Below are 27,061 nucleotides of genomic sequence, written 5' to 3'. Positions count from 1 at the left end.
AGAAATCCTCTGTAGAAGGAATAAGGTGGGTACGCTTATCAGACATGGTGGACCCATTTACCATACAGTAATAGGTCAATCGAGCTTATGTGAGCCAAGTGCCACAGAGTTAGGATTGGCAGGAAGGCGGTCACACTGTTCCACTCCTCATCCGTGATGGTCTAGCTGAAGATCCTGGATCCTTGTGATTCTCCAACGTGGTATAAAACTTCCACCTTGTGGGGGAGTCGTCTGGAAGTTGTTAATGTATATAAAATGGACTCAGTCGGACCGGGATAAAAATAAGAGAAAATGGAAGGACTCCATATGGTGTAGGTCAAAAAAAAACCCAGAAGGTATTTATTTTAAAAGATTACAGTACATCAAAAGTAAATGAGTTCAAGTACTGGTGATCACAAGTATAATAATAAAAAGTATAAAAAGCAATGTGGGGAGCAAGCGTAGTAAGCCCAACGCATTTCCTCCTAAAGGACTTCAGCTAGGGCATAGCATTGCTTCCCCACATTGCTTATATTTATAAGAAATCCAGACATGTGACATGTGAGGGAGGGAAGGCCTGCCCCCGGTATCGCAACCGGAAGTGATACCACTCTCCTGTAATCTCCCTCCCCCAATGGGGCATCTCCAACATATCCCCATAGGTAGGGGAGTATAAGGACCAATTAGACCTGTGGCGTCTAACCCAGAAATAATACACAAAAGGGTCAGAAACCTCCCATAACAAAGGCTCCGCCAATGCCGTTCCTCTCAGTGTTGGGGACGTCATGACCTCATACCATACAACGAGACTCATCCGGTGTTCTAGGCAGGGTCACTCATCAGAGTGTGGGAGTGGTCCGCCTGGTTGTCCATCTCGGTTTTGGGACCAGCCTCCTATCGATAGTGAGGCTTGGATCACCTCTTGTCCATTTGGAGCGCTGGATTTGGACACACATGCGCCCTGACCACCCGGCGGCTTGTGTGATCCATGGTGGATCATGTGTTGTATCTTATCACATGCTATTTCCCGATGGGTTGTGTGATTTGTTTATTTGGGGACTCATTGGGAATCACATGACGGGTCACGTTATATGTCATGCCCCCGGAGAAGTCACGTGACTGGTTTTAGACACGTGACTCTAATGAGTGGGTGTGTTTACGCGAGTCATGTGACCTGGTACATGGTGTGAATCACGTGATTGGGTGTCCCTACCACGTGACATACGCGCCCACAGTGTGTTCGTGTGGGTCATGTGATCAGGTGTTCCTAGCACATGGCATATACATGGCACCATCATTGACAGATAGCATCATTCTAGAATCCTTAACATTGCAGCCGCGTGACGACTTTTGGCTTCTTTTTCCCTGTGACACTGAGAAGAGCGGCATTGGTGGAGCCTTTGTTATGGGCGGTTTCTGACATTTGGCGCCTTTTGTGTATTATTTCCAGGTTAGACGCCACAGGCGCCATAGACACCCTTATACTCCCCTACCTATGGGGATATGTTTGGAGATGCACCATTGGGGGAGGGAGATTACAGGAGAGTGGTATCACTTCCAGTTGAGATATCGGGGGCAGACCTTCCCTCCCTCACATGTTGTTTGGACTTCTTATAAATATAAGCAATGTGGGAAAGCAACGCGTCGGGCTTGCTACGCTTGCTCCCCACTTTGCTTTTTATTATACTTTTTTATTTAATAAATACCTTCCGTTTTTTTTTTTACCTACACCATATGGAGTCTCTCCATTTTCTCTTATTTTTATCCCAGTCCAATTGAGTCCATTTTATATACATCAATATCCATACGGCTGCCCCACAAGATGGAAGTTTTATACCACTCTGGAGAGTCAAGGATTCAGGCTCTTCAGCTGGACCATCACAGATGTGGGGTGGAACCATCCCATACAGAATGAGTCTTCCTGCCAATCCTAACTCTGTGGCACTTAGCCCAAACAAGCTTGATTGACCCACTAGCGTATGGCAAGTGGGCTCACCATATCTGGTGAGAGTACCCACCTTATTCCTTCTACAGAGGATTACTTCACAACCACAACTGCACATTTGCATATTGTTTGTGCTATCCTTGTCCAATTGAAGATTTTCTATTGAGCATGAGATGGGCATATTCTTTGACATTTCATCAAGTACTTAGTCCAACTTCAGTGAACATTGGACTCTAGATCAGTTCACTAATTTTTTTTTATTATTTTATTGGATATCACAGTTCTTTGTTTTTTTCTTGCAGCACTACACTGTATATTTGTATTTCCTTTTGGCTTTGAGTGTTTGCTGCTTTCTGTTTTTATTGACACTATTGTGGTTTAGCGCAGTAATTTCAAAATTTTTCTTGCACATTTGTGTTGGCTACTTATTTGCATGATAAACCTTTACATTGGATTTTTGGATGGTACAGCAAACGGTCTTCAGATAGTGATTTTTGGAAATATTCCTGATGCCATGCAATGATGTCCATTATAGAATCATGCCTGTTTTTAATGCAGTGCCGTCTGAGGGCCTGAAGATCACAAGCATCCAATATTGCGTTTTATTGCCTTGTCCCTTGCACACAGAGATTTCTCCAGATTCTCAGATCTTTCACTATTATGTATTGTATAAGATGATATATTTAAACTCTTTCCAATTTTACATTGAGAAACATTATTCTAATTTTGTGCAACAATTTTGAGACACAGCTTTTCACAGATTGATGAACTGCCTATCTTTACTTCTGAGACGCTGACTTTCTAAGATGTTCTTTTTATGCTCAATCATGTTATTGACGTGTTACCAATTAACCCAATTAGTTGCGAAAATATTTTTATTCTTCCAGCTCTTCCTTATTACTACTTACTTGGCCAGCTTTTTGTTGTCCTGTCCCAAGAGACATGTTACCGCCATTAAAGTTCAAAATTACCTTATTTTTTCCTTCTTAAAACTGTACATTTTCTGGAGTTTAAACAGTTTATATGTTTTCTATCATGAATAAAAATGGGTGGTTATGAGGTTGGCATTGCATTCTGTTCTTGGTCCCTTTCACATGGGCACCTTCCATTCTCATCAGCGGGGGATCTGTGAGCTGAGCCCCTGCTGATCAGAGATGAGCAGGAAGGATGACAGGTCAGTGTCCACATGAACAAAACCTCTCTCATGGTCTATGGGCAGTCGGGAGAAAACAGACTCCACTGTTAATTTACACCCGGCTGCCTCAGATTCAGTCTGTCCAAATGGAATAGGATGTCTTTTTTTTTTTTTTTTTAAACGGACCTGATCGGACCCAGACTTGTATCCATTTACACCTTCAAGTCGATAAAAAATAAATAAATAAATAAATAATGGACCTATTGCTCAGGTCTGCCAGACAAACCTGACAGGCAGACCTGATGAGATCGCCCATAATGTAGATTTTTCACAGCGTCCCAACATTTTTCCAATTTGGGATTGTACATTTTGGCCTAAATTTATGAAGACAATTTGTTAAATTTTAAAAAAGAAACTAAGAAAAATGTGGGTTCTATTTAAAAAATGTAAGATTTTAAGCAAAAAAAAAAAAAAAAAGTAGTGATTAAATACTACCAAACAAAAGCTCTTTTTGTCTCAAAAGATGATAAAAATTTAATTTGGGTACAGTGTTGCATGACTGTATAAAATTATAACAAGTGTGACCGCGCTGAAATCTGAAAAATGGCCTGGGCAGTAAGGGGGTCTTGAGGTGCCTAAAGTCTATGGTTGCAAAACCAAAAGCAAAGAGACTCCTGAATAGGGATGAGCTTTGTGTTCGAGTCGAACATACGTTCAACTCGAACATCGGCTGTTCGCCCCTTCGGCAAATTCCGAACGTTATGGGCCGTTCGCGCCAAATTCGTGTGGCGCTCACGACCCACAATGCATTGCGCCATCGCAGTGCATTGCTGGCTCATGATTGACCAAGCATGCACTGTGACCCCGCATGCATGGCCAATCCCAGTGCCGGCAGCGAGGAGAGCCATGATTGGCCACAGGCAGGATGCCTGTGGCCAATCATAGCTCAGGCTGTGTAGTACACACCCCACACTATATAAGGCCGCCAGCGCGGCAGCCTTGTGTAGTGTGTTGTCGTCTGTAGGAGTTAGTGAGTGTTCTGTGTACCTTCAACACAGTATACACTGATCGTTATCGGACGATTTTTCGTTCTTGCTCTTCTGTAGTGGTTGTTGTCTGCGTGCCCTGACCGCAGTATACACTGCTATATTGACCTATATAGCTAGCTATATTTCTCTTTTTTAATAGAGCTTGCAGTCAGTGGTAGGAGATTGTGCGTGCTGTCTGCGTGCTCTGAACCCAGTATACACCGCTATATCCACCTATATAGCTAACTAACTATCTTGCTCGTTTTAAATAGAGCTTGCAGTCAGTGGTAGGAGATTGTGCGTGCTGTCTGCGTGCTCTGAACCCAGTATACACCGCTATATCCACCTATATAGCTAGCTATCTTTCTCGTTTTAAATAGAGCTTGCAGTCAGTGGTAGGCGATTGTGCATGCTGTCTGCGTGCTCTGAACCCAGTATACACCGCTATATCCACCTATATAGCTAACTATCTTGCTTGTTTTAAATAGAGCTTGTAGTCAGTGGTAGGAGATTGTGCGTGCTGTCTGCGTGCTCTGAACCCAGTATACACCGCTATATTCACCTATATAGCTAGCTATATTTCTATTTTTTAATAGAGCTTGCAGTCAGTGGTAGGAGATTGTGCGTGCTGTCTGCGTGCTCTGAACCCAGTATACACCATTATATCCACCTACATAGCTCTTCTCTAATTGAGCCATCTGCAGGATGTGGATGTTAGTGGATGTTGTGTGTGCCTCCAGCACAATATACACTACCCAATTGCTGGTTTTCCCAACTCCCTTCAGGCCATTACCATGTCTGGAAGGCAAGCAAGGAGAGGCAGACAGGCGCGAGCCGATAAAAGAGGGCAAGCAGGCTCTGTGTCTAGAGACAACAGTGCTGGTCGTGGACACGGTGCATCGTCATCATCAGCACGTGGCCATGGGACACGCTTGTCCTTCTTTTCGGCAGCTGGACATGTTGAGCCGCAACATGCCAACGACTTGGTAGAGTGGATGACCAAGCCCTCTTCATCCTCCTCATCCTCTCTCACTCAGGCTCAGGGTACTAGCAAAGCAGCTGCCAACGCATCGTCTTCCCTCCTCTCAATGTCATCATCAGTGACTCCTTCCCTAGACCCACCACGTCCTCCTGAGGAGTCTCCTGAACTCTTTGAGCACAGTGTTGGGTACATGCTCCAGGAGGATGCCCAGTGTTTTGGCTCTGATGATGATACTCAGCTAGAGGAAGGCAGTAGCGTGAATGCAGAGAGAGGGGATGCTCAAGAAGGACAGCAATCTGGCAGTCATGTTCCACAAGCTGCAGCATACTGCCAGGTTTGCTCCAGCGATGAAGAGGGAGGGGATGATGAGGGCACTGACTCCACGTGGGTGCCTGGTAGGAGAGAGGAGGAGGAGGCACATGTCCAACGAGGCAGGATGCCCTCCGGGGGCCAGCTTAGGGACAGCACACTGACTGAATCACACTGCAGAGCTCCGCCTGTGCAGGGCGCTGCCTCTGCGCGTTATTCTAAAAGTTCTGTGGTGTGGGCCTTTTTTGAGACGAGTGCATCAGATCGCACCGCTGCTATTTGCAACAGATGTCTCAAGCGTATCTCGCGTGGCCAAAACTTCATCCGCTTGGGCACCACATGCTTGACCAGACATATGTTGACCTGCCATGCAGCTCGTTGGCAAGCATACCTCAAAGACCCACACCAAAGAACAAAGCGAACCTCTCCTTGCTCCTTATCAGCTGGGATCTCCAACCCCACTAGACCTTCAGTCCTCTCTGAAACCTGCTCTGAGAGGAATGAAGGTGTACAATTAGGTGTGTCACAGCCAAGTGCTTCCGGGCACTCTGCTAGCAGTACACCCACGTCCGATTATAGCAGGCAAATGCCCCTGCCCCAGCTGCTGGACCGGCGAAAGAAGTTCACTCCCAGCCATCCACATGCCCAGCGGTTGAATGCTAGCTTGGCTAAATTGCTTGCACTTCAACTGCTGCCTTTTCAGTTGGTAGACTCAGCCCCCTTCCGTGAGTTTGTACAATGTGCGGTTCCTCAGTGGCAGGTCCCCAAACGCCACTTTTTCTCACGGAAGGCGATTTCGGCTCTCTACCGGCATGTGGAAGGCAATGTCCTTGCCTCGCTGGACAGGGCGGTCAGCGGTAAGGTGCATATTACCGCTGACTCATGGTCCAGCAGGCATGGACAGGGACGTTACCTGTCTTTCACGGCCCATTGGGTCACTCTTCTGGCAGCTGGGAAGGATGCAGGACAAGGTGCAGTAGTGTTGGAGGTTGTTCCGCCACCACGCCTCCAAAATGCTACTATTGGTTGACACACCTCTCTCCTTCACCCCCTCCTTTTCTTCTTCCTCCATGGCCTCTTCCAGTGCCCTGTCCTCAGAACCAGCGGTGCTCTGTAGGCGTTCCAGGGGCTACGCATGTACGCAGGCAAAACGATGCCATGCCCTGTGTGGCTCACGTCCTTAACCTGGAGGTTCAGCGGTTCTTGGGCAGGTACCCGGGCTTACAGGATGTCCTGAAGCAGGCCAGGAAAGTCTGTGTGCATTTCCGCCGATCATTTAATGCCTGTGCTCGGCTGGCTGAGCTTCAAAAGGAGTTGAACCTGCCCAAGAACCGCCTTATATGTGACATTCCCACCAGGTGGAACTCAACATTGGCCATGCTGCAGCGGCTGCACACGCAGCAGAGGGCCATCAATGAGTATGTGCGACTACGGCACCAGGACAGGGTCAGGGGAGCTCGGTTTTTTCTCACCACGCCAGTGGGGCATGATCAGGGATGCATGCACTGTCCTGTCACCGTTTGAGGAGGCCACAAGGATGGTGAGTAGTGACAGTGCATGCATCAGTGACACTGTACCTCTTGTCCACCTCTTGGAGCATACACTGCGTGGAATAATGGACAGGGCACTTGAGGCAGAACAGAGGCAGGAAGAGGAGGACTTCCTTGCCTCTCAAGGCCCCCTTTATCCAGACAGTGTTCCTGCTGTGCCACCCATCACACAGGAGGAGGAGGAGGATTGTGTCAGCATGGAGGTGGAGGCTGGCACCCAGCATCAGCAGCAGTCTTGTAGGGATGATTTACAGTCCCAAGAAACACGTGGACTTGTACGTGGCTGGGTAGCTGCGGGTCATGTTGTCCTTAATGACCCAGAGGACTCCGGACCAAATGCCTCAGCTAGCCTACACTGCATGGCCTCCCTGATCCTGCAAAGCCTGCGGAAGGATCCTCGTATTCTTCGGATCAAGGAGAGGGACCATTACTGGCTGGCCACTCTCCTTGATCCACGGTACAAGGGTAAGGTTGCCGACCTTATCTTGCCGTCACAGAGGGAGCAGAGGATGAGACATCTCCGGGAGGCCTTGCAGAAAGGTCTGTGCAACGCGTTCCCAGAGACTGGGAGGTTACAAACTCCTGGTCCTGGACAACATGTTGCTGAGGCATCGGTCAGAAGGAGCGGTGGAGAAGGTGGCCGTCTGACCGATGCTTTCAGACAATTTTTTAGTCCGCAGCCCCAAGGTATGATCAGTTCCAGCAACCCTCGCCAGCGTCCAATTTACATGGTGCAGGAATACCTAGGGGCAAGGTCAGACTTGGACACCTTTCCCACCGAAAATCCTCTGGCTTACTGGGTCTCGAGGATGGATCACTGGCCAGAGCTTGCACAGTATGCAATTGAGCTATTGGCCTGTCCTGCATCCAGCGTTCTTTCGGAACGCACCTTCAGTGCTGCTGGTGGCTTTGTTACCGATCACAGGGTTCGCCTGTCCACCGAATCAGTTGATCGACTGACCTTCATCAAGATGAATCAGTCTTGGATCACCCACAGCTACCAAGCACCTGAAGCTGATGTAACCGAATAATTTTTTTTGAAATATCACATCCCTTCAAGACTGCCTATGCTGATGCTGAGTGACTGTCCTGGTATGTTATGTTGATTATCTATCCTCTTCCTCCTCTGCTGATATGTTGGAAGAACATTTTTGGGTCTGGATGATACCATCAGCCCAACTTTTCTGCCCCTGTTTAACAGGGGCGTTTAATTAGAATTTTTGATGCAATGCTTTGCAGCAGGGCTATTTCCTGCACTAAAACTAGAGTATATGGGAGAGGTTGCAGTGTCGTGGCACCAGCACCAGTGCCTAAGGCCCAATTTTTCAGCCCCTGTTTAACGGGGACATGCAATTACAATTCTTGATATAATATTTCACAGGAGGGCTCGTTCCTGTGCCCACGCAGAGTAACTGAGGATTTATAGTGTTGTGGCACCAGCACCACAACCACCAAAGGTAAATTTTTCTACCACTGTTCAACAATGGCATGTAATTACAATTCTTGATATAATCGTGCACAGCAGGGCGCTCCAGCGCCCACCAAGAGTCACTTTGAGGGCTTACAATGTTGTGGCAAAACCAACACCTTGTTCCGCCATTTCTGCAGAGCATATAGGGCAGGCCCCTACTTTCAAACATCCAACTTACAAACATCTCCTACTTGCAAACGGAAGGAGACAACAGCAAGTGAGATGAAAAAAGACAGACGGCAAAACAATTTATACAGGGGTGATAACCCTTCCCTATGTTTTCCAAAAAGCTTAAAAATAGTTTTTTTGACTGGAGCTACACTTTAAAAATGTACCAGTTGAAAATTACAAACAGATTCAACTTAACACAACAAATCTACACAGTCCCTGTCTTGTTTGCACCGCCTGTATACTGCTGTTCTAAGTATATAGGGCCTGGGGGCCACATGTATTTCCTTTCTTTAATATGGGTACGGGGTTCCCCTTAATAGCCGTACAAGACCCAAAGGGGCTAGTAATGGGCAGGGAGGGCTACCCATGCCATTTTTCTCAATAATTTTCAACCATATTGCAGGAACCAGATATAACATTAAAACCGCAAGCAGTTTTAAATGACGTTATTTCCATTAAATGGAATTTTGTGCAGGGACTGTTCTAAACACGGGAAACACGTGGCACTTCACAGGCATACTATAGACACCCCCCAGGCACGATATTTAAAGGAATATTTTACTTTTTTTTTTCACTTTAATCGTCATTAAAATCAGTGCTCCTGCCAAAAAAACTTTTTTTTGCATTGACCCATGTCCCCTGGGCAGGAGCCAGGTCCCCAAACCCTTTTTAGGACAGTATCTTGCATATTAGCCGTTAAAATTAGCACTTTTAATTTCGAACGTTCGAGTCCCATAGACTTCAATGGAGTTTCTAATGTTCCTACGAATTTGAAGTCCGTTCGAAAGTTCTGGTGCGAACCGAACCGGGGGGTGTCCGGCTCATCACTACTCCTGAACCTGTTACTAAGTCACATGGAAGCACGTTTCATAGGCATGAGCTCACCCCATAGATAATGGGATTCCTATTGTTGCACATTGTCACGCAACAAATTGTACTGGTTTGAACCAAGACTTGCAAGCTGAAATGATGCTTTAAAGGGTAAATGCTTAGCTTGGCCCTGGCCCTTCCTCACTGGATTTGATGGACAGCAGCAGGAGTCAATGAGTATCAGGCCTGTTGCTGTATCCAGATCAGGCCCCGGTAAGTATCTGGGGGAGGGAGGAAAGCCAAGGTGTTTTATTTTTTGTTTTAACTAAATGCAGAGAATGCATTAGACCCCTTACACACTGGGGCCACGGGTGTGTTAGCACTGCTCCTTTTAGCAGCACTTTAATGCTGTTTAAACTGTGCTTTTCACTCGCTAGCGTGGTGCTTTTAACCCCAAATAAGGGGTTTAAAACACCCGTGTTGCAGTGCTTCCAAAGCACTTTTCATTTCAATGGGCCGGGGACGTTTTGGGAACAATGTACACAGTGCTTCCAAACCACCCCAAAGATGCTGCTTGCACGACTTTCCCAAACCTCCCGCAAGCACAAACACCCCAGAATATAAAGAAACACTGAAATGAATAGGAGGCGGTTTTCAGGCACTATTTAGAGGCCATTTCTAACGCTAAAATGGCTCAGTGTGAAAGGGGTCTTAAACCCTTACAAACCACTTTGACCTACAGGTAAGCCTTAATCTAGCCTTACCTGTAGGTCCAAGCAATATCTCCTAAACCTATACGGTTTAGGAGATATTTACCTGAAGACAGGCACCGCTGTCTACGGCGCACTGGGTAAGCCGCGAGTGTTGGCTCCCGTGCGCATGTGCGGGAGTGACGTCATCACTGCTGCGGCGAATCACAGCACTGGAGTAGCGAGACCCACCAAGAAGATGGACGTTAGGAACTACAGGGGACAGCTGTGACATCGCTGGCTCCTGTGTCAGGTAAGTGAAACATAATGGACTACTATGCGATGCATAGTAGTCCATTATGCTTTACCTTTGCAGGGAATCAAAGAGGAAGTAAACCCATCAGGGTTTACGTTCTCTTTAAGGTAACAAACCTTAGGCCTCTACAACCACTTTAAGACAAAAGTTAAAGTCCCAGTAATAGCATAGGGTCTGAGTCCATAGCTAATATTCTTCATTTACCTGTTATAGCAGTTGCAAAGTGTGTCAAAATATGACAACTGTACAGTCAAAAAGGAATGAAGGTTTGACCACACTGCCCAGCAAACTATAATTTGGCAGACCTGGTCAGACATGACCCATTGCTTTTCACTGTTAGGGCTATCAACAGTGCTAATATCTAAAACAGTTTCAGCAGCAAGGGTGAAAACGCTGCAGATGCCACACTATCAAAGGAAGTGCCTATCCAATGATTATACTGGCAGGATCAACAGGTTTTTACAAAATATTCCAGGGGGTACTGCTTGGATGCACATCCTTCACACCACATGTGATTTTATAGTTCCACTTGCAATGAAAGACTAAAAATAGTACTGTGTGGTAACAGACCGTTTTGATGGAGCTTTAGTAATCAGTGTATACATTTTCAAATGCTTAGAAACAGCCCAATACAAATGCATATAGGCACAACGTTTATTTCTTTACCTCACCACAATTCACAGTTCAAGTGGGCGACTACTTCAGTACATATCTGAAAAGGTATATTAAAAATACAAAGGATGGGAGTCCGAAGATAAAAGCCAGTCATTGCGTTTAGTACAACAATTTTGCACAGAGGCCCTGCTTAGCATGCCCTATTAAACACAGCAAATATTTTGTGTGTGTGTGTGTGTGTGTATATAATTATATATTATATACACACACACAATAAGCATCTTGCAATGTATAAAAAATATGGCCGCTAACACTTTTAGGACCTTCAAAAACTGGAAAAAACAAAACAAAACCAAGTCTGTTCAACTGCACCTAATTCAGCAGAACAGTGGGAGTGTCAGTCATTTAACAATACAAGGTCCAAAGGTAGAAGATGGAGAAGGGTCAGCCCTCCAAAAACTGGTATTTCAGAATAGGGTGCATTCGGCTGATCTAAATTTTACATCTCCCAAGGGTTCTTGGAAAGAAAAACAAGGTGCCATTGTTAAATTCCTTCTAAAAATGCTACCCTGTTTCCCCTAAAATAAGACCTAGCGTGATTGTCGGTGTTGGCTGCAATATAAGCCCTACCACCCAAATAAGCCCTACTCTGTTTCCTCAAAAATAAGCCCTACCCTGAAAAGAAGACCTACAAGGACTTTAACTAGGGCTTATTTGGGGGGTAGGGCTTTTATTGCAGCTATCACCGACAATCACACTAGGTCTTATTTTAGGGGAAACAGGGTACCGTAGTTGCTGAAAACAAGCATGCAGAGCCAGAACAATTAAAATATATGTCCAGCCAAAAAAAAAGTGTTTTTGTTTTTTTTCCATAAGCGTTTTTTTTTTTTTTATTTGCTGGTGGATTGCACCATAACGCATGCAATACCATATATCACCCCAACGTATAGAAATGCAACTGCTCACTGTGCAATGCACTGGCATTATGAATGTTCCCCCAATGCACTGTACAGTAGATGTGTGTGTTGTGGTGTCCTGTGGTTTGCTGTGGTGCCAAATTCATCAGTGTTGGCAAAACATATTTACAATGAATGGGCTACCACGTTAACCCAGTGCAAGAGATTGCTCAAGTTTAAAGTGGTTGTAAACGCTTACAGACCACTTTGACCTAGAGGTAAGCCTAGATTAAGGGTTACCTGTAGGTCCAAGAAATATCTCCTAAACCTACACGGTTTAGGAGAGATTTTCAAAAAGACAGGCACCGCCGTCTATGGCACATGTGCCGTAGACTGCGGCACGCAGGCACACCGAGCATGCTGCTGGTAACGGCAATATGCCGTTAGTGGCGGCTCCCGTGCACAGGGGTGACGTCATCGTGGCTCCGGCCAATCACAACGCCAGAGCCACGATACCTGGAAAGAAGATGGACGCTCCGTGGAAGAGGGGACAGTGGTCACATTGCTAACTCCTGTGTCAGGTAAGTGACATATCATGGGCTACTATGCAATGCATAATAGTCCATTATGCTTTACCTTTGCAGGGAAACAGGAAGTAAACCCATCAGGGTTTACTTCCTCTTTAAATGGGCCCAAAATGGCCCCAATTAGGGGGGTAGACCTCTGTTATAAAGACACTACCTAGAGGGTTGAAGGAACTGGCTAGATGATTGCACCTGCCATCAATACACCAAAAACCAAAATACTGTACCTGGTTTGGCTGACTGACCCTTTAAACATAATTGAAAAAACAAAAAAACACAGCTTTATACAGCATGCTGCACTTCATGCAAATGGTAGTGTAATTAGCATTTGTGCAGTGTACCTGAGGGTTTCTATAAGGCACTAACAAGATGAAGATAAGGGAGTGGACTTGAGATCTCTATTTGGTTTCTATTTTTCCCACCAACAACAATAAATTAAGGTAAAACTCCAGAAGTGGGGGAAAAAAACAAAACTGTAAAATCTGCAACAGGGGCACAGACTAAAATACAAATGTGACAGGAAATCTAGCCTTCCCCCATCTCTACTAAAAAAGCTTTTTTTTGTGTTTTTCTTTACAATTTCACTTGCTTCTGATCTGTTGAAACAGCGGTCAGCAGAAGCGGATGTGAGAGGAAAGCCCTTTAGGTTTCCAGGAGTCCAGACAGCAGTAAAATCTGACAGGTAGCATTGCACCGATACCGGTGCCAATACTAAGCATTTGCACGAGTACTTGTACTCGTGCAAATGCTCAGATAATAAAATTGATACCTTCAAATCCGCAGACTGTAACTGCCGGGTTCCTGGGTTCACATACATTATATTAGTCAAAAGTATTGGGACACCTGCCTTTACACACATATGCAACTTAATAATTAACCTTGCTTTGGGCACTGGTCCAAATCATTTGATTTGGGGGGGGGGGGGGAGTGTTATGGTGTGGGGTTGTTCCTCAGGGGTTGGGATTGGCCCCTACCTTTGAGTGAAGGGAACTCTTAAGGCATCAGCATACCAAGACATTTTGGACAAATTTCATGCTCCCAACTTTGTGGGAACAGTTTGGACATGGCCCCTTCCTGTTCCAACAAACAAGCTCCATAAAGACAAGGATGAGCGAGTTTGGGGTGGAGGAACCTGACAGACCTGCACAGAGTCCTGACTTTAACCCGATAAAACACCTTTGGGATGAATAAGAACGGAGACTGCAAGCCAGGCCTTCTCGTCCAACATCCGTGCCTGACCTCACAATTTCACTTCTGGAAGAATGGTCAAACATCTCCATAGACACGCTCAAACCTTGTGGACAGCCTTCCCAGAAGAGTTGAACAGCTCCTATAGCTGCAAAGGGTGGGCCAACTCACTATTGAACCCTACGGACTAAGACGGGATGCCATTAAAAAGGTTATGTGCGTAAAGGCAGGTGTTCCAATACTTTTTGACAATATAGTGTATGTGTGGGGCTGGTTTGCAGTGCTCAGTGGTTCAGGTGTGATTCCAGTGCAAATTGTTATAGTGTATGGCATTGGAAATCGCACCTGAATCTGGCTGAAAAATGTACAGGATATTTTATTTTTTTCAAATGGGAGTGGCTACACTGACTAGTAAACTGATGAATAGGGAAATCAGGTGAAAAGCACTGTCACCTGGCTGACAATGCATCATGGCTTTCAACAAGGTGAAAATGGTTTAGCTACAACCCAATTCAGGCATACATCAAAGAGCAGGGATTTGACACAAATTAAAGGCTAGATATGAATCACAGAAAAAAAAAAAAAAATAAGTTTAAAAAACTCCGAGGATACACAAAATTTGCTGAATGGAGAAATAAAAAAAAAAAAAAAAAAAAAAAGTTTATGGAAAAGCAAATTTTTTTATTTTCTTTTGGTAGGGTAGAGTAGGGAAGGGTTAATTTTCCCATTTGTGCTGATGGCCACCGTTAGAGACAAAGTAAGGGGAATTTATTTTGTGAGTTGTCACCAGAGCAAGAGAGGTAAACCTTCGAATGGGGACATGTTCTGGTGACAAGTTTCTTAGATGGGAATTCTCATTTGAACAGGTGTCCTCTCATTTGTTGTATATCTAATACAGGAAGTGAAGGGGAATCTCCCCAGTGGGACCAAAAAAATTTAAAAAATTACCGGTCGAGTGTTTAAGTAGCCTTTTATTTATTTTTTAACAGTATTTAGTTCCCAGAAAATACATTGCACACTTTGCCCCATCTTGCTAGATGCCCTGTGAAGCGAGCTGTAATCGCCCAATCCTTTTTTGGGACACAGCTGCCCAACACTGCAGCTAACAAGGAGACAACTGCCTTGTTAGCGAGTTCCTGTCTCCAGTTCCCCACACTTGTCTAAGGCATGCACCACCATCGGGAATAAAGAGGGATGGGGAATGGACACGTTTCACCAGTCCCTGCATTCCTCGTGGTGGTGTGCCAAGGGAAGCGCCTTGTCTGGCACAGCAGCTAGTGTTACAAAGCACAGAGGAAGATGAGAAAAAGTTCTACCTATCCCACCAAGAACTGGATACTGTAAAAATAAACAAAAAAGTGATACTTCAACCCTTCTATATACTGTACAAAAAAAAAAAAAAAAAAAAAAAAAAAAAAAAAAAGGGGGGGGGGGGGGGTTGCCAATACATACACTTTAAGTAAGCAAAATGTAGCTAGTAGTGGCCCTTATAACAGTCTAACACAGGTTTTATATTTAACCTGAGTTACAGATTGAAGGGAGAGCTTGTCAGGATAAAAATATGGAAGCTGCCAATGAGGATTCATTTTCGTAGGTGCAAATTCTAAGGCTGTCATTCTGATCCTTGCTTAGCGAGTCACTGACGGAGCTCCCGCATTTGTCCCGACATGTCTCATTGAAAGACCTCATCCGTGGATGTGATGCAAGCCAATAATGGAGAGATACGTAAAACACTGGCACAGATCTAGCGCAAAATATTACATATATTGTGAAAGAAACATGAGGGAGAACAGCGTTTTGAAATTCTCGGACATAAAACAAAGAGGGCTCCTATAAGAGTTCCACCTCTATTTTTAGCATAGCAAATCTTCTATTCCACCATCTACCAATACAATTGCACTGAACTTGGTAAACCATATAGGATATTTTCAATGGATCGATACATTACGGTATTGCTCCATCGGCCTAGCCAAACAAGAAACGTAAGAAAAAAAAAAATATATATATATACTAACAGCTAACTAGAATAAACACAATTATGTGCTGTGGCTTTTCATAACATAACAGAAGCAAAAACACACACACACAAAAAAAAAAAAAAAAAAAAAAAAAAAAGGAAAAGAAAAGAAAAATAAAAATTCTAAAAAGTAAAGTCCCCTAAACAAATGGCTTTGTGAATGTCAATGTTTCCAGAAAAAATAAAAAAAATTCAAAAAATTTGTGAACAAAACAAACATGATTTGGTGTAATATAAATGTAACATTTGAAACGCAGTGTCAGTGAACGGGGTTATAGTCTGTGTTCACTACAATATGACTGCTGCGCTCCCTTCCACTTGCTCGATTAACCGCACCGGTGCTACAATAACAAGTGTCTTATGTGGCGTGGCGTTGGCTTAACTCTTCGGTAGACACCAAAATCGCGGCTGGGACAGTCCTCTAGAAATAAGATGATTGGCTCAGTCAGATTTGTCCTTCTTTTTTCCAGAGACTTTACTGGAGACTGCTGATCCCACGGCAGCCACACCACCAGTGACCACCGACACGCTGCCTTTCACAATGCCAACTCCTATACTAGGTACAGATGTGACAGCTGTTTTGGTAACCTCATAGCTTTTGCCTCCGATCCAAGCCACTCCACCGATGGTGGCGCCAACCGCTCCTTTGGTGATGCTGAAGATGCCCCCTGTTACACGAGAGATCATGCCAGGTTGTTGCTGAGGGTGGTCCTTAACTGTTTCTGGAAGAAATTCAAAACATTTTATTAGCATATGCTCAATTTCTCTGCTGCACAGTTGAAGATTTTTTTTTAAACATATGGATAAAACCAATGCAAGTTTAAAGAAAATCTGCCATGAATATCTGATGGTGGTTGCCATTGCTGGCTTCTTTTGAGAAAGCAGATTCCCCAGCTGTCATGCTGATGCTTTGACTTTAATGATATCCATGTTGCTGACCCTAAACAAATAGAGATAAGTAGCACAGAGGGTTTGTATTTAATCAGAAATTTGTAGAATGCTTGCAATGGCAGTACCCATATTCCTCATAACATTCCGTTATTGTGCAAATACACAGCTTTGTCGTGACATCTTCAAATAGGTGGAAAATAGGTACCCCCGCACTACTTAGGAAATAAAATAAGAAGCCACGGGTGCAGCAAACACCGGAGGGGTCAAACACTACCCATAAAGCAAATAAAAATAAATAGTTGGTGTTGTGCTCCCAAATATGAAATGTGTACAAAATGAATAATTTAGTACACCCACGGGTGTAACACACACTGAAGATTCACATGTCACTGAAGTCACAGTACCATTTCATGTTACTACAGAACATCTTCACACTGCATCTTGCACGTTGGATCCAGAGGAGCTCTCTGTGATTCATTAGCACCATTTACACTTTATATCGACTTTATGTTATATATACATAGCGAAGTTTTGTCTACATGAGTTTCGTATGAATTGAATTTATTTAATCTGACTTCCCCCTATATTCACTGGGATTAGCACACTTTGCACTTTACTACACTTGTTTATTTATGCCAATTTGCACCTCACTGGCTGCATTGTGTTAAATTGTAAATTATAAGTTTTTTATAATTTGTTTTATTCAAACACAACTTTATTCATTCTGTACACATTTTGTATTTGAGAGCGCAACACCAATTATTGATTTATTGTTATCATCAAATAGTAACTGTCTCTTCTAAAGAGGAAGTGAATTTTGGAAGCTGAAGCTGCGTGATCAGCTGTGACTTTTTCCATTACTGACTTTCCATACTCTTTTATAGTAGCTATTCCTAGTCACCACCTGAAGGAGCTAAAGGGAAGACAATCTATGGACTGAGTAAAGGAATAAATGAGCAGTGTGTCTTGTCTCCCTCTAGTGGTGGCTATGAAGGCTGCTGCAGGAAGAAGAAATGTAATAGTTTCAGGCAGAACAGGTATCCTCTGCAAATGACTAAGCATGCAACAAGGATCAAAGCCAAGTAAAGAAAATGCATTTATCCAATAATCCCTAAATCTGACCTTCCCCCTGCTTTAACTCCACTGCTCCTCCCCCAACCCTCTTCTCAAATTATACACTTGTGTCATGGCTTCCAGACATGTTTAGGGCAATCTACATCACACGAACACGCACTTTTCTTGGTTTGAATACGAAAGACGAAACCAAAAAAAACGTTAAGTGAACTAAAAATGTGCATGTGAAAGGTGACAAAACACGAGGAGCAAATGAAAAAAAAAAAAAGTGGCCATGCAATGTGCACTGCCCGGGCTCTGAGGCCTGGTAACAAAAATTGCCCCAGCCTTAAAAGGTGCAGTGGCCATGTGTCATTTCACACTGAGGTCGTACACCCAAGTGATACTAAGGCCAGGATTTTGGGACAGACGTAAATGTTTTATTATTGTGTAATCACCTGCTTTGAGGACTGGACACTAAATGGATACATCTATGAGTGGAGGAACCACTAAGAAAAATCAGCATTGTACTACTATAATACAAAAAAATAAAATAAAAATCTGAAAAGATACTAAACCTTGTAAACAAAGCAGTTATATGCGCAGACAGTTTGTTCAGTGGGCTGAATGTGTCTTCACAGTAGCACCAAATAGAAAAATGTAAAGTGGGCATTTTTAGTTCAAGGAATTGGGCCACCAACTTAAAATATCTGTAATTAGAATTATTTTTAGTAACAAACATGTCATACTTACCTGCTCTTCTTCCTGGTGGCGCTCCTGGCTCCCTCCGTGGTTTAGTGCCCCCATAGGAAGTTGCTTGCTATGGGGGCACTCCTGCAGGCTCAATCCCAAACCAGGCTGTGTGTGTCCATTGACACACAGCGTGGCTCGGTCCCGCACCCCGATTTCTACGCACAGGCTGTAATTAACAGCAGGAGCCAATGGCTCCTGCCTCCATGTCCAGTGAGGAGAGAGGGAACCATTGGAAGAAAGAAAAAAGAAGAACTGTCTCTGCTACCACTTTTTTTTAAAACAATCCAGGTAAAAGCACAGAATAAAGCATTTAGGCATGCAATGCCAAGCTGCAGCAAGCAAGGCTAGCAGACTATTAGCGTGTATTAGAACTACAACTTTCCAAAACTCTGCAATCCAGTTCTGATCACCAGTCCTCAAAGGATGTGCTAGAATGGGAGAGAGTCCAGAGAAGGGCAACAAAACTAATAAGGGGGCTGGAGAATCTCAGTTATGAGAAACGATTACCATCATTAAAACTTATTCTCCCTTGAGAGGAGACATGATAGCAATACAGGATATACAAGTATCTTAACGGTGATTCTAGCATAGGGAGGAAACTATTCAGTCTTGGTTCACTCAAGAAGACAGATGGCCACTCAAAGTTGGATGAGCTTCACCTTTAAAACTGCAAAAAGGATTTTTCACTGTTTGAGCGGCAAGGATGTGGAACGCCCTGCCACAATTGGTAGTTTCAGTGGTCAATATTGCCAATTTGAAAAAAAAAAAATGAATAGATGGCCATCTTATTGAACACAATATACAGCGATATGGGAAGTGGTAGATACAGACACACACACACACACACACTCACAAACACGTTGAACTGTATGGAATGGTGTCTTTATCCAACCTTCCCAACACCAACTATGCAATTTTAAAAGCTTACATGCAGCGTTCTCCATAAATGCCTTTTACATGCTTGCAATATTGAATTTGATAGAAAATTTGACTACTCTATAGCACCGCACAGCCCCTCCCTTCTTTACCCTATACGTAGCCGATGGGGAGGAATGAAGAAAAATACTATGGAGAGTCATCTGAACAACTCAGAGTCTGCTGATAACACATCCCAGAAGGCAGCACCTAGCAGCAGTCTCAGGGCTTTTGGATGTCCAGGGAAGGATTTTACAGATAAAGAACATGAATACAATAAGGTTAAAAACAAAATCTTATTAGGACAATTTGTGTGTAAATGAATGGTCTCTGAACTTTAAAGAGATAATGCTGATCCAATTTCCCTGTTTGCACGGTTTGTCTCCTGCTGTGACCTGCACTGTGCATGACCTACAAGTTACGGCGTTAGTCTACAGACACAATACACAGGCATATTTCTGTGTGTATAAACCATCCAGGGTCAGCTGTAATATACAAAAATGGGCAGGGTCAGGACTACAAACAACAACACTACACATGCGTAACAGATGGAAAATGAGAAACATGAATTTCACTTTCCAATTGTGTATGAACGGAAAGTGGACTCTTTGAAAGGCGTTTGCCGTGACGTCATGAAACACCTGTTCCTTTTATTTAGACACCCTCATGCAGCCTGTTCAACACAAGCTCAACCGGCAAAAAAAAATAAAAAATACATTCATCCCCTGTGCACGTCTCACCTCTCCGCTACCTGGCTTAACATCTGTGGCAAACCCCAGCTTCCCTCAAAGTAGGTCTTCACCTGTCACATCAATGAAGCAAACTCAGCACCGTTTACTGCACTGAGCTGTGATATGGAGAATGTGTGATAGAAGTGTCTGCATCACCAGTTACTTCAACTGCCAGGGAAGAGCTTTAAATATTGAGTGCTAGATGTATGGAAGTCACCATCTCTATAAAATAGTAATGTCACAATGTATTCATGAATACATCTATACACACTATGTATGCAAGAATCTCCTCAAAAGACAGTAGGTACATAAGTGTACCATATCTTATCTCTGTATATAGCCATCTACCAATCTAGGTATATTACTTTTAGACCCTGGCAGCCTAGGGGTGCAGACCTTTTCAGTTTAAGCTTTCAGTATTGGGATATAGTAGGTTTCAGATAGAACCAATTACCTTTTTTTTGTCCTGTTGTGGATATATCCCTTCACTTTCAAGTAGATGCAACAGAAAGGAAGAGGGGCCCATTCACAACATATGCACCGTCTCTGCTGGGCATTCATGCCCAACACACTCCTATCACATAGATAAGCAAACTGCATTGTGTCCTATGTGTTCAGTTCATGGATGCGAAACACACACACACACACACACACACACACACACACACGTTATGCATTCTAATTAAAACATTGGCACAGTCTAATTCCAAGAACACACCAGCATTCATGGTAGGAGGTGGCCATTGTGGAGAATGTGCCTCTAGACAGTTGAGCAGATTGGAAGGCTTCCCAATCCCCCAGATGTACAGCTGTGAATCTTAAAAGCAGAACTTCACCAAAAAGGTGAAATCCACCTCCCCCTCCTCTACCCTATTTGACATGTCGTTTTGGGGGAGAGGGCGCTCACAGGTACCAGCTCTCACTTCTGCTCAGATTGCCTGGATGATCCGAGCAGAACTTCAGTCCCCTCTCTCTTCATTAATAGGGCGATTGGTGTCACAGTAGGATCTGCGTGTTTTTTGGTTGTGGACCCCACCCCCCGAAGGAATTTCCAGCTTGGAGTTTCTATATACATATCACGTGGACCAAGTTCCTATATATTTTTCAGAACTGTGTTTTTCTTTCAAATAAATTCCAATTATATATTTGATTGCAATTAGTGTGCAAGTTCACAGACATTGATTTAGGCCTCTTTCACACTGATGTCCCGTTCAGGCCCGCCTGTCAGTTTTTCAGGCGGACCTGAACGGGTGCTCCATAGAGGTCTATGGAGCGTCGGATGTCAGCGGTGACATGTCCGCTGACATCCGACCCGCTCCGATCCGAAAAAGTGTAACGGAGGAAAAAGCTATTTTTCCATCCGTCTGCGGATCGGATGACGACGGGCACTGCGGTCCGTCGTCATCCGATCTCCCATAGGGGAGAGCGGCGCTGTGACAGGTCCATCCCTGCACAGTGTGCAGAGACGGAGCTGTCATCTCCCTGCTCAGCGGGGATCGGCGGAGTGATCCCCGCTGAGCAAACGGATATCCACGGGGCGGATCAGAACTGATCCGCCCCGTGTGAAAGGACCCTTACACTACAACATCTATTTTTTTTTTTTTTTGTTTTGGTTTCTTATTTTTCTCATGGATTAGTGCAACCGTTTGTCCACCAGTGCAATTTGGACTGCAAAAAAAAAAAAAAAAAACACAAACACACACACCAGCGAGATCTGCAATCTTGCACCCAGAGCTCATGTCACAAGTGATCCACACACACACACACACACACACACACACACACTCCTCCAAATTGCTTATGCTCCTAATTATTCAATTAATGTTTTATACAACCTCAGATGTTATGGATGTATCAAATCGTATGCGAGACATAAACACTCCTTTATATTTCTGTGCAATTCTACCATAAAGTTTGCAAGCAGATTCTAACATGTGGAAAATTCCTATCTTCAGGCCAACTACTAATCTTAAAAGTCCAAAGGAATTTAATTCCAAAATTCTAAATAACCCAGTTAGGGAGAAGAGTACATTATGAGGTGAACAATGGGAGAGTAAATAAGTCAAAAGACGCACACACACTACAGTACATTCCAAAACCCAAAATAGCGCGGTCATCACTATTGCCATCACACCTGATATGATATCTTCTCCTGCCACAAACTGGTTAACAGGACAATATTGTAAACACAGACTATATTCATCTTCCAGACTTGTGACACTGGGTCAGACATGCAGTCATAAGATTCCCTGATGGAGATAGCTTCTTGTTCAATATTTTTATTGAAAATTTTTCATCAAAATAACAAAACAATGGAGAAATAAATATCCCAAACCGGGAGCCAACATAGCCCTTCAGTAGGGTTTATCAAAAACAAAATTTAGGAAGGTAACAGCGATGTTAATGTAACAACATATTTATAACATAACAATGCTAATTAATGCCCTGAAGGGTTGTGATAAACCATTGATCAGAGCAAATTAGTGACAATAAATTCTTTATTTGCTATAGAATAATAAGATTGAGCAGGGGTCGGCAGAGTATCAAAATCTGATTTTGTTCCAGAGGGAACAAGGGAGATGATGGAGATCGCTTCATCATCACTCCATGCAGACTTAAAAGGACCCGGTCAGAAAAGAAATATGGGAACCGCCTGTTGCTAAAGCACTTGGAGGCTAAACAAAAAAAAACAAAAAAAACAAAAAAAAAAAAATCAGTTGCAGGTCCCCCATCTTCAAAGAGTGCAGGGTGTAAGATCATGTAATTAGCAGCACTATCCAACACTTCAACTAAAATGGTACCGTATATACTCGAGTATAGGCCGACCCGAATATAAGCCGAGGCCCCCAATTTACCCCCAAAAAAACTGGCAAACTTATTGACTCGTGTATAAGCCGAGGGTGAGACATGCCTGTCCATCCCTGTGTGTGTGTCCGTCCATCCCTGTGTGTCCGTCCATCCATCCATCCATCCCTGTGTGTGTGTGTGTGTCCATCCATCCATCCATCCCTGTGTGTGTGTGTGTCCATCCATCCATCCCTGTGTGTGTGTGTGTCCATCCATCCATCCATCCCTGTGTGTGTGTGTGTGTGTGTGTGTGTGTGTGTGTGTGTGTGTGTGTGTGTGTGTGTGTGTGTGTGTGTGTGTGTGTGTGTGTGTGTGTGTGTGTGTGTGTGTGTCCAGCCTACCTGTGTCCCGAGCCTCCGTCCCGTGCCTTGCCTCCTTGCCTCCGTCCCGTGCCGTGCCTTGCCTCCGTCCCGTGCCGTGCCTTGCCTTGCCTCCGTCCCGTGCCGTGCCAGGATCGCCGCTCTTCGTCGGCGCCTCGGCGGCCATTGTAAAATTCAAAAGCCGCGCCTCCGCCTTCGCCTGTGATAGGCGGAACACTGAATTTCCCAGCAGCCTGTGTTCCGCCTATCACGGACATCGTCTCATCCTCGTCCGTAGTACGAGGATGAGACGATGTCCGTGATAGGCGGAACACAGGCTGCTGGGAAATTCAGTGTTCCGCCTATCACAGGCGAAGGCGGAGCCGGAGGCGCGGCTTTTGAATTATAGAATGGCCGCTGTCTGTCTGCTCGACACGCTGATCGAGCAGGCAGACAGCGATGACTCGAGTATAAGCCGAGGGGGGCACTTTCAGCCTCAAAAAAGAGGCTGAAAATCTCGGCTTATACTCGAGTATATACGGTAAGTTTGTAAAAAAAAGTCAAATTTACCGTGCACCTAAAGCCAAAATGTTTTTGTTTTTTTATTATGGTGGGGGGGGGGGGGGGGGATAATTATAGAGAAGTCAAGCGAACATTTCCCAAACATTCACTGCAGGTGAATTTTCAGGGTGCATGCGTTATACAGTGATTGATCCACCACCAGGGCTGTGCATGGAAAAAGTCACAGTCACACTGCAGACAGACGTGGCTCACAGCAGGGATCCGGTGCATCCCCGTTCTCCATTTCAGGGATGAATTTTTGGCTGAATTCAGCCCTGACAGGGATCCAAACACACACAAGACTCATGTGGAAGCCACTCCGCAGCCGACTCAGATGTCGGAACTGGCTCCATAGAGAGCCGGTCACAGTCTCCTGTCATGCGAATTGGATATGGGAAAGCCCACATCCAATTCGCACTAGTGTGGACCCAGTCTCACAGACATGCCCCAGAGTGTCAGGTTGCTGTGTCCTGCTGGGGAAATTCACCCTCTTTCTCCTGGAGACCATTGTCCCAAGCACTGCAGGTTAAAAAAAAAAAAAAACCAAACGCATTTGTTTTCTTAGTAGCCAGCAGATCATGTCAGGCTCCTGTAAACTCTCAAAACGGCTGTCTGCCCATACCTCTTAGGCCCCTTTCACACATGATGTCCGTTTTTCATCCATCAGTTGATGGATGAAAAACAGACATCACTGCATCTCTACAGAAAAACGGATGTAAATGGATGTTTACATCCACAAACATCAGTTTTTTTTTTAAATGGATCAAAGCTCCATTTTGGAGGTGAAAAACAGATGACAAACGTTTCATTTTTCATCAGTTTTTGCATTGGTGGTGAATGTAAAAACGGACGAGCAGCTGATTAAAGTCATCAGTTTTTTTTTTTTCTTCTTTGAAAAGACGTGACTGAACTGATGAAATGAACAGTCCATATGTGTTAAAGAGGCCCTACTGATAGGAAAAGAAAAAAAAAAAAAAAAAAAACATGAGAGCACTCATCAGCAAACTACAAGCCAGCTGTAGCGGTGGCAGATGGGACTTGTAGTTCGTTCATTCACAGATGAATGATGCAGCTGTGTTGGTAGAGCCCCGCTATTTTAAATTGTGACAGCAGGTGCAAAGAGGAGCCCCTGCTCAAGGTCAGTGATTGGACTAGGGCTGAAACAACTAATCGATTAATCGACATCTAATCGATTATTAATCAATTACTATTTTCATAATCGATTAATCGGCCAGTAACAAAATGGGGTTAAAGTTAATGAGTGATATTTACCAGATTGTCCCTTTAATAGTATATACACACTATATCTCTCCTCTAATAGTATATACATGATATATCTCCTCTAATGGTATATACAGTATCTTTCCTCTAATGGTATATATAGTATATCTCTCCTCTAATAGTAGATCTCTCCTCTAATAGTATATAGCCTATAATAGTATATACAGTATATATCCTCTAATAGTATGTCTTCAATAGTATATATACGGTATATCTCCTCTAATATATACAGTATATCTCTTCGGTCAGTCTCAGAGTGGATTAGATATTTCGCTCCCTAACCATATAGTTGGTTATTTATATTTACCACTGCATATAGAGATATTTAAGAATATTTTTTTAAAACTTTACATATTAACAAAATTATACACCACCCTTTAAGGCTATTAACCGATTAATCGAAACAATAAATCGGTCAACTAATCGATTATGAAAATAATTGTTAGTTGCAGCCCTAGATTGGACACAGCTGATCACGTGGTAAAGAGCCTGACGGGGACTCTATACCTTGATCAGAGTTGCGGTGTGTCAGACTGGCACACCACAACAGCGATTGCCACTCTGCGGCTTGTTATCCTGATCACGTCATATTGCTGACATTATATTGGTATAAGGTGGACAGCAAGTGGTTATTATTGCTGTAGGCCTCTTGGCAGCTCTCCTGACCGGTTTTCTTCTAGTCTTTTCATCAATTTTGGAGGGACGTCCAGTTCTGTGCCATATTTTCTCCACTTGATGACTGACTTCACTGTGTTCCATGGTATATTTAATGACTTAGAAATTATTTTGTACCCTTCTTCAGACTGATGCCTTTTAACAATGAGATCCCTCTGACGCTTTGGAAGCTCTCTGCAGTCCATGGCTTTTGCTGTAAGATGCATCTAAGAAAATGTCAGGAAAGTCCTACCAGAACAGCTGGACCCCCAAAAAAGATTTCAGTTTGTTTTTCAATTGAGTTGTACCGTTTACAGGTCACATAAAAAAAAAATGAAATTTTAAACAGGGATGTGTAGACTTTACATCATATCAATTGAAAACAGTTTATTAATATTATTTATTTTTATTCTGCATTCCAGGTTTTTTTTTTTTGTTTGGTTTTTTTTTTAACATGTGACTAAAAGCTCCTCTTGCTTAGGTTTCCCTGCAGACAGGCTGGGAAAGAGCTAGGTCACGTGACAGCTATATATACACATATTAGGAAAAGGGCACTTAGATTTTATTATTAAAATTAGTGCCATCATCCAGATACAAAAAAAAAAAAAAAGAAAGAAAGAAAAAAAAAAAAAAAAAAAATGGGACAATGTAATATAAGCAGTGTGTTTAGTATCACTTCCAGTCCCATCGTGATAACAGAGGCCAAATTAGAAAAGGCCAATCCCTAGACTAGAGTATAAAAACTGCAATTACCCTCTGGTGCCTCCTCCCGGAGATAAGCAGGAACCTCTTCTTCTGATTGCTGCGTTTGATTCATGGTGCCTGCAACACAAACACAATTAAATAAATCATATGGCAGAAGTGTATGTATATAAATATAGATGTTTCTGTACTCCGACCATTGTAGGCCACAGAGCAACATTATGCAAAATGTTGCAAATATGTTTAGATTTATCTGCTAGCACAGAGATGACCCCAGAGACTCAGAAGACTGCTTTCTTCTGCTGCACAGTCTGGAGGAAACACCACAAATAACCTTTTACTGCAAGCTAGGTTTCAGCAAATCATATATTCTTATTCTAAACCCTTGTCCGAGGCCTGGTTCACATCTACGCAGTGTTTTGTTTTAGTTTTCAGTTTTGCAGAAACACACTACAGTCAATTTAACATGGTTTCCTAGGAGTCATGTTCACATCTTCCAGTGTATCACAGCCTTATTCCAAAATGGATTAAATTCATTATTTTTCTCAAAATTCTACAAACAATACCCCATAATGACAACGTGAAAGATGTTTGAAATCTTTGCAAGTTTTTTTTTTTTTTTTTTTTTTTTTAATAAAATGAAAAACAATCCCACACTGGGGTAGGGGGTGTTAGCAGTAGAGCACCAC

At 43.6% G+C, this 27,061-nt stretch overlaps 1 protein-coding gene across 2 annotated transcripts in view; it reads right to left on the bottom strand.

Moving 5' to 3' along the window:
- Window positions 1-11,025: 11,025 nt before the first annotated feature.
- TMEM263 (transmembrane protein 263) overlaps window positions 11,026-27,061 on the bottom strand; it is a 41,030-nt gene continuing 24,994 nt past the window's right edge. For both annotated transcript variants that reach the window (XM_077468467.1, XM_077468469.1), the window contains exons 2-3: window positions 26,424-26,492; window positions 11,026-16,407 (exon numbers count right to left, since the gene is read on the bottom strand). In XM_077468467.1, coding sequence (XP_077324593.1) covers window positions 16,127-16,407; window positions 26,424-26,487 — 345 coding nt within the window. In that variant the 5' untranslated portion in view covers window positions 26,488-26,492 and the 3' untranslated portion in view covers window positions 11,026-16,126. The remainder of the gene's footprint in view (window positions 16,408-26,423; window positions 26,493-27,061) is intronic.

The sequence above is a fragment of the Lithobates pipiens genome, unplaced genomic scaffold (genome assembly GCF_037356315.1).
Source record: "Lithobates pipiens isolate NorthernLeopardFrog02 unplaced genomic scaffold, aLitPip1_a1.2 Scaffold_8, whole genome shotgun sequence".
In the NCBI taxonomy this organism is placed as follows: domain Eukaryota; kingdom Metazoa; phylum Chordata; class Amphibia; order Anura; family Ranidae; genus Lithobates; species Lithobates pipiens.
Note: the sequence above shows the minus strand (reverse complement) of the source record. Positions and strands in the feature narration are given on the sequence as shown.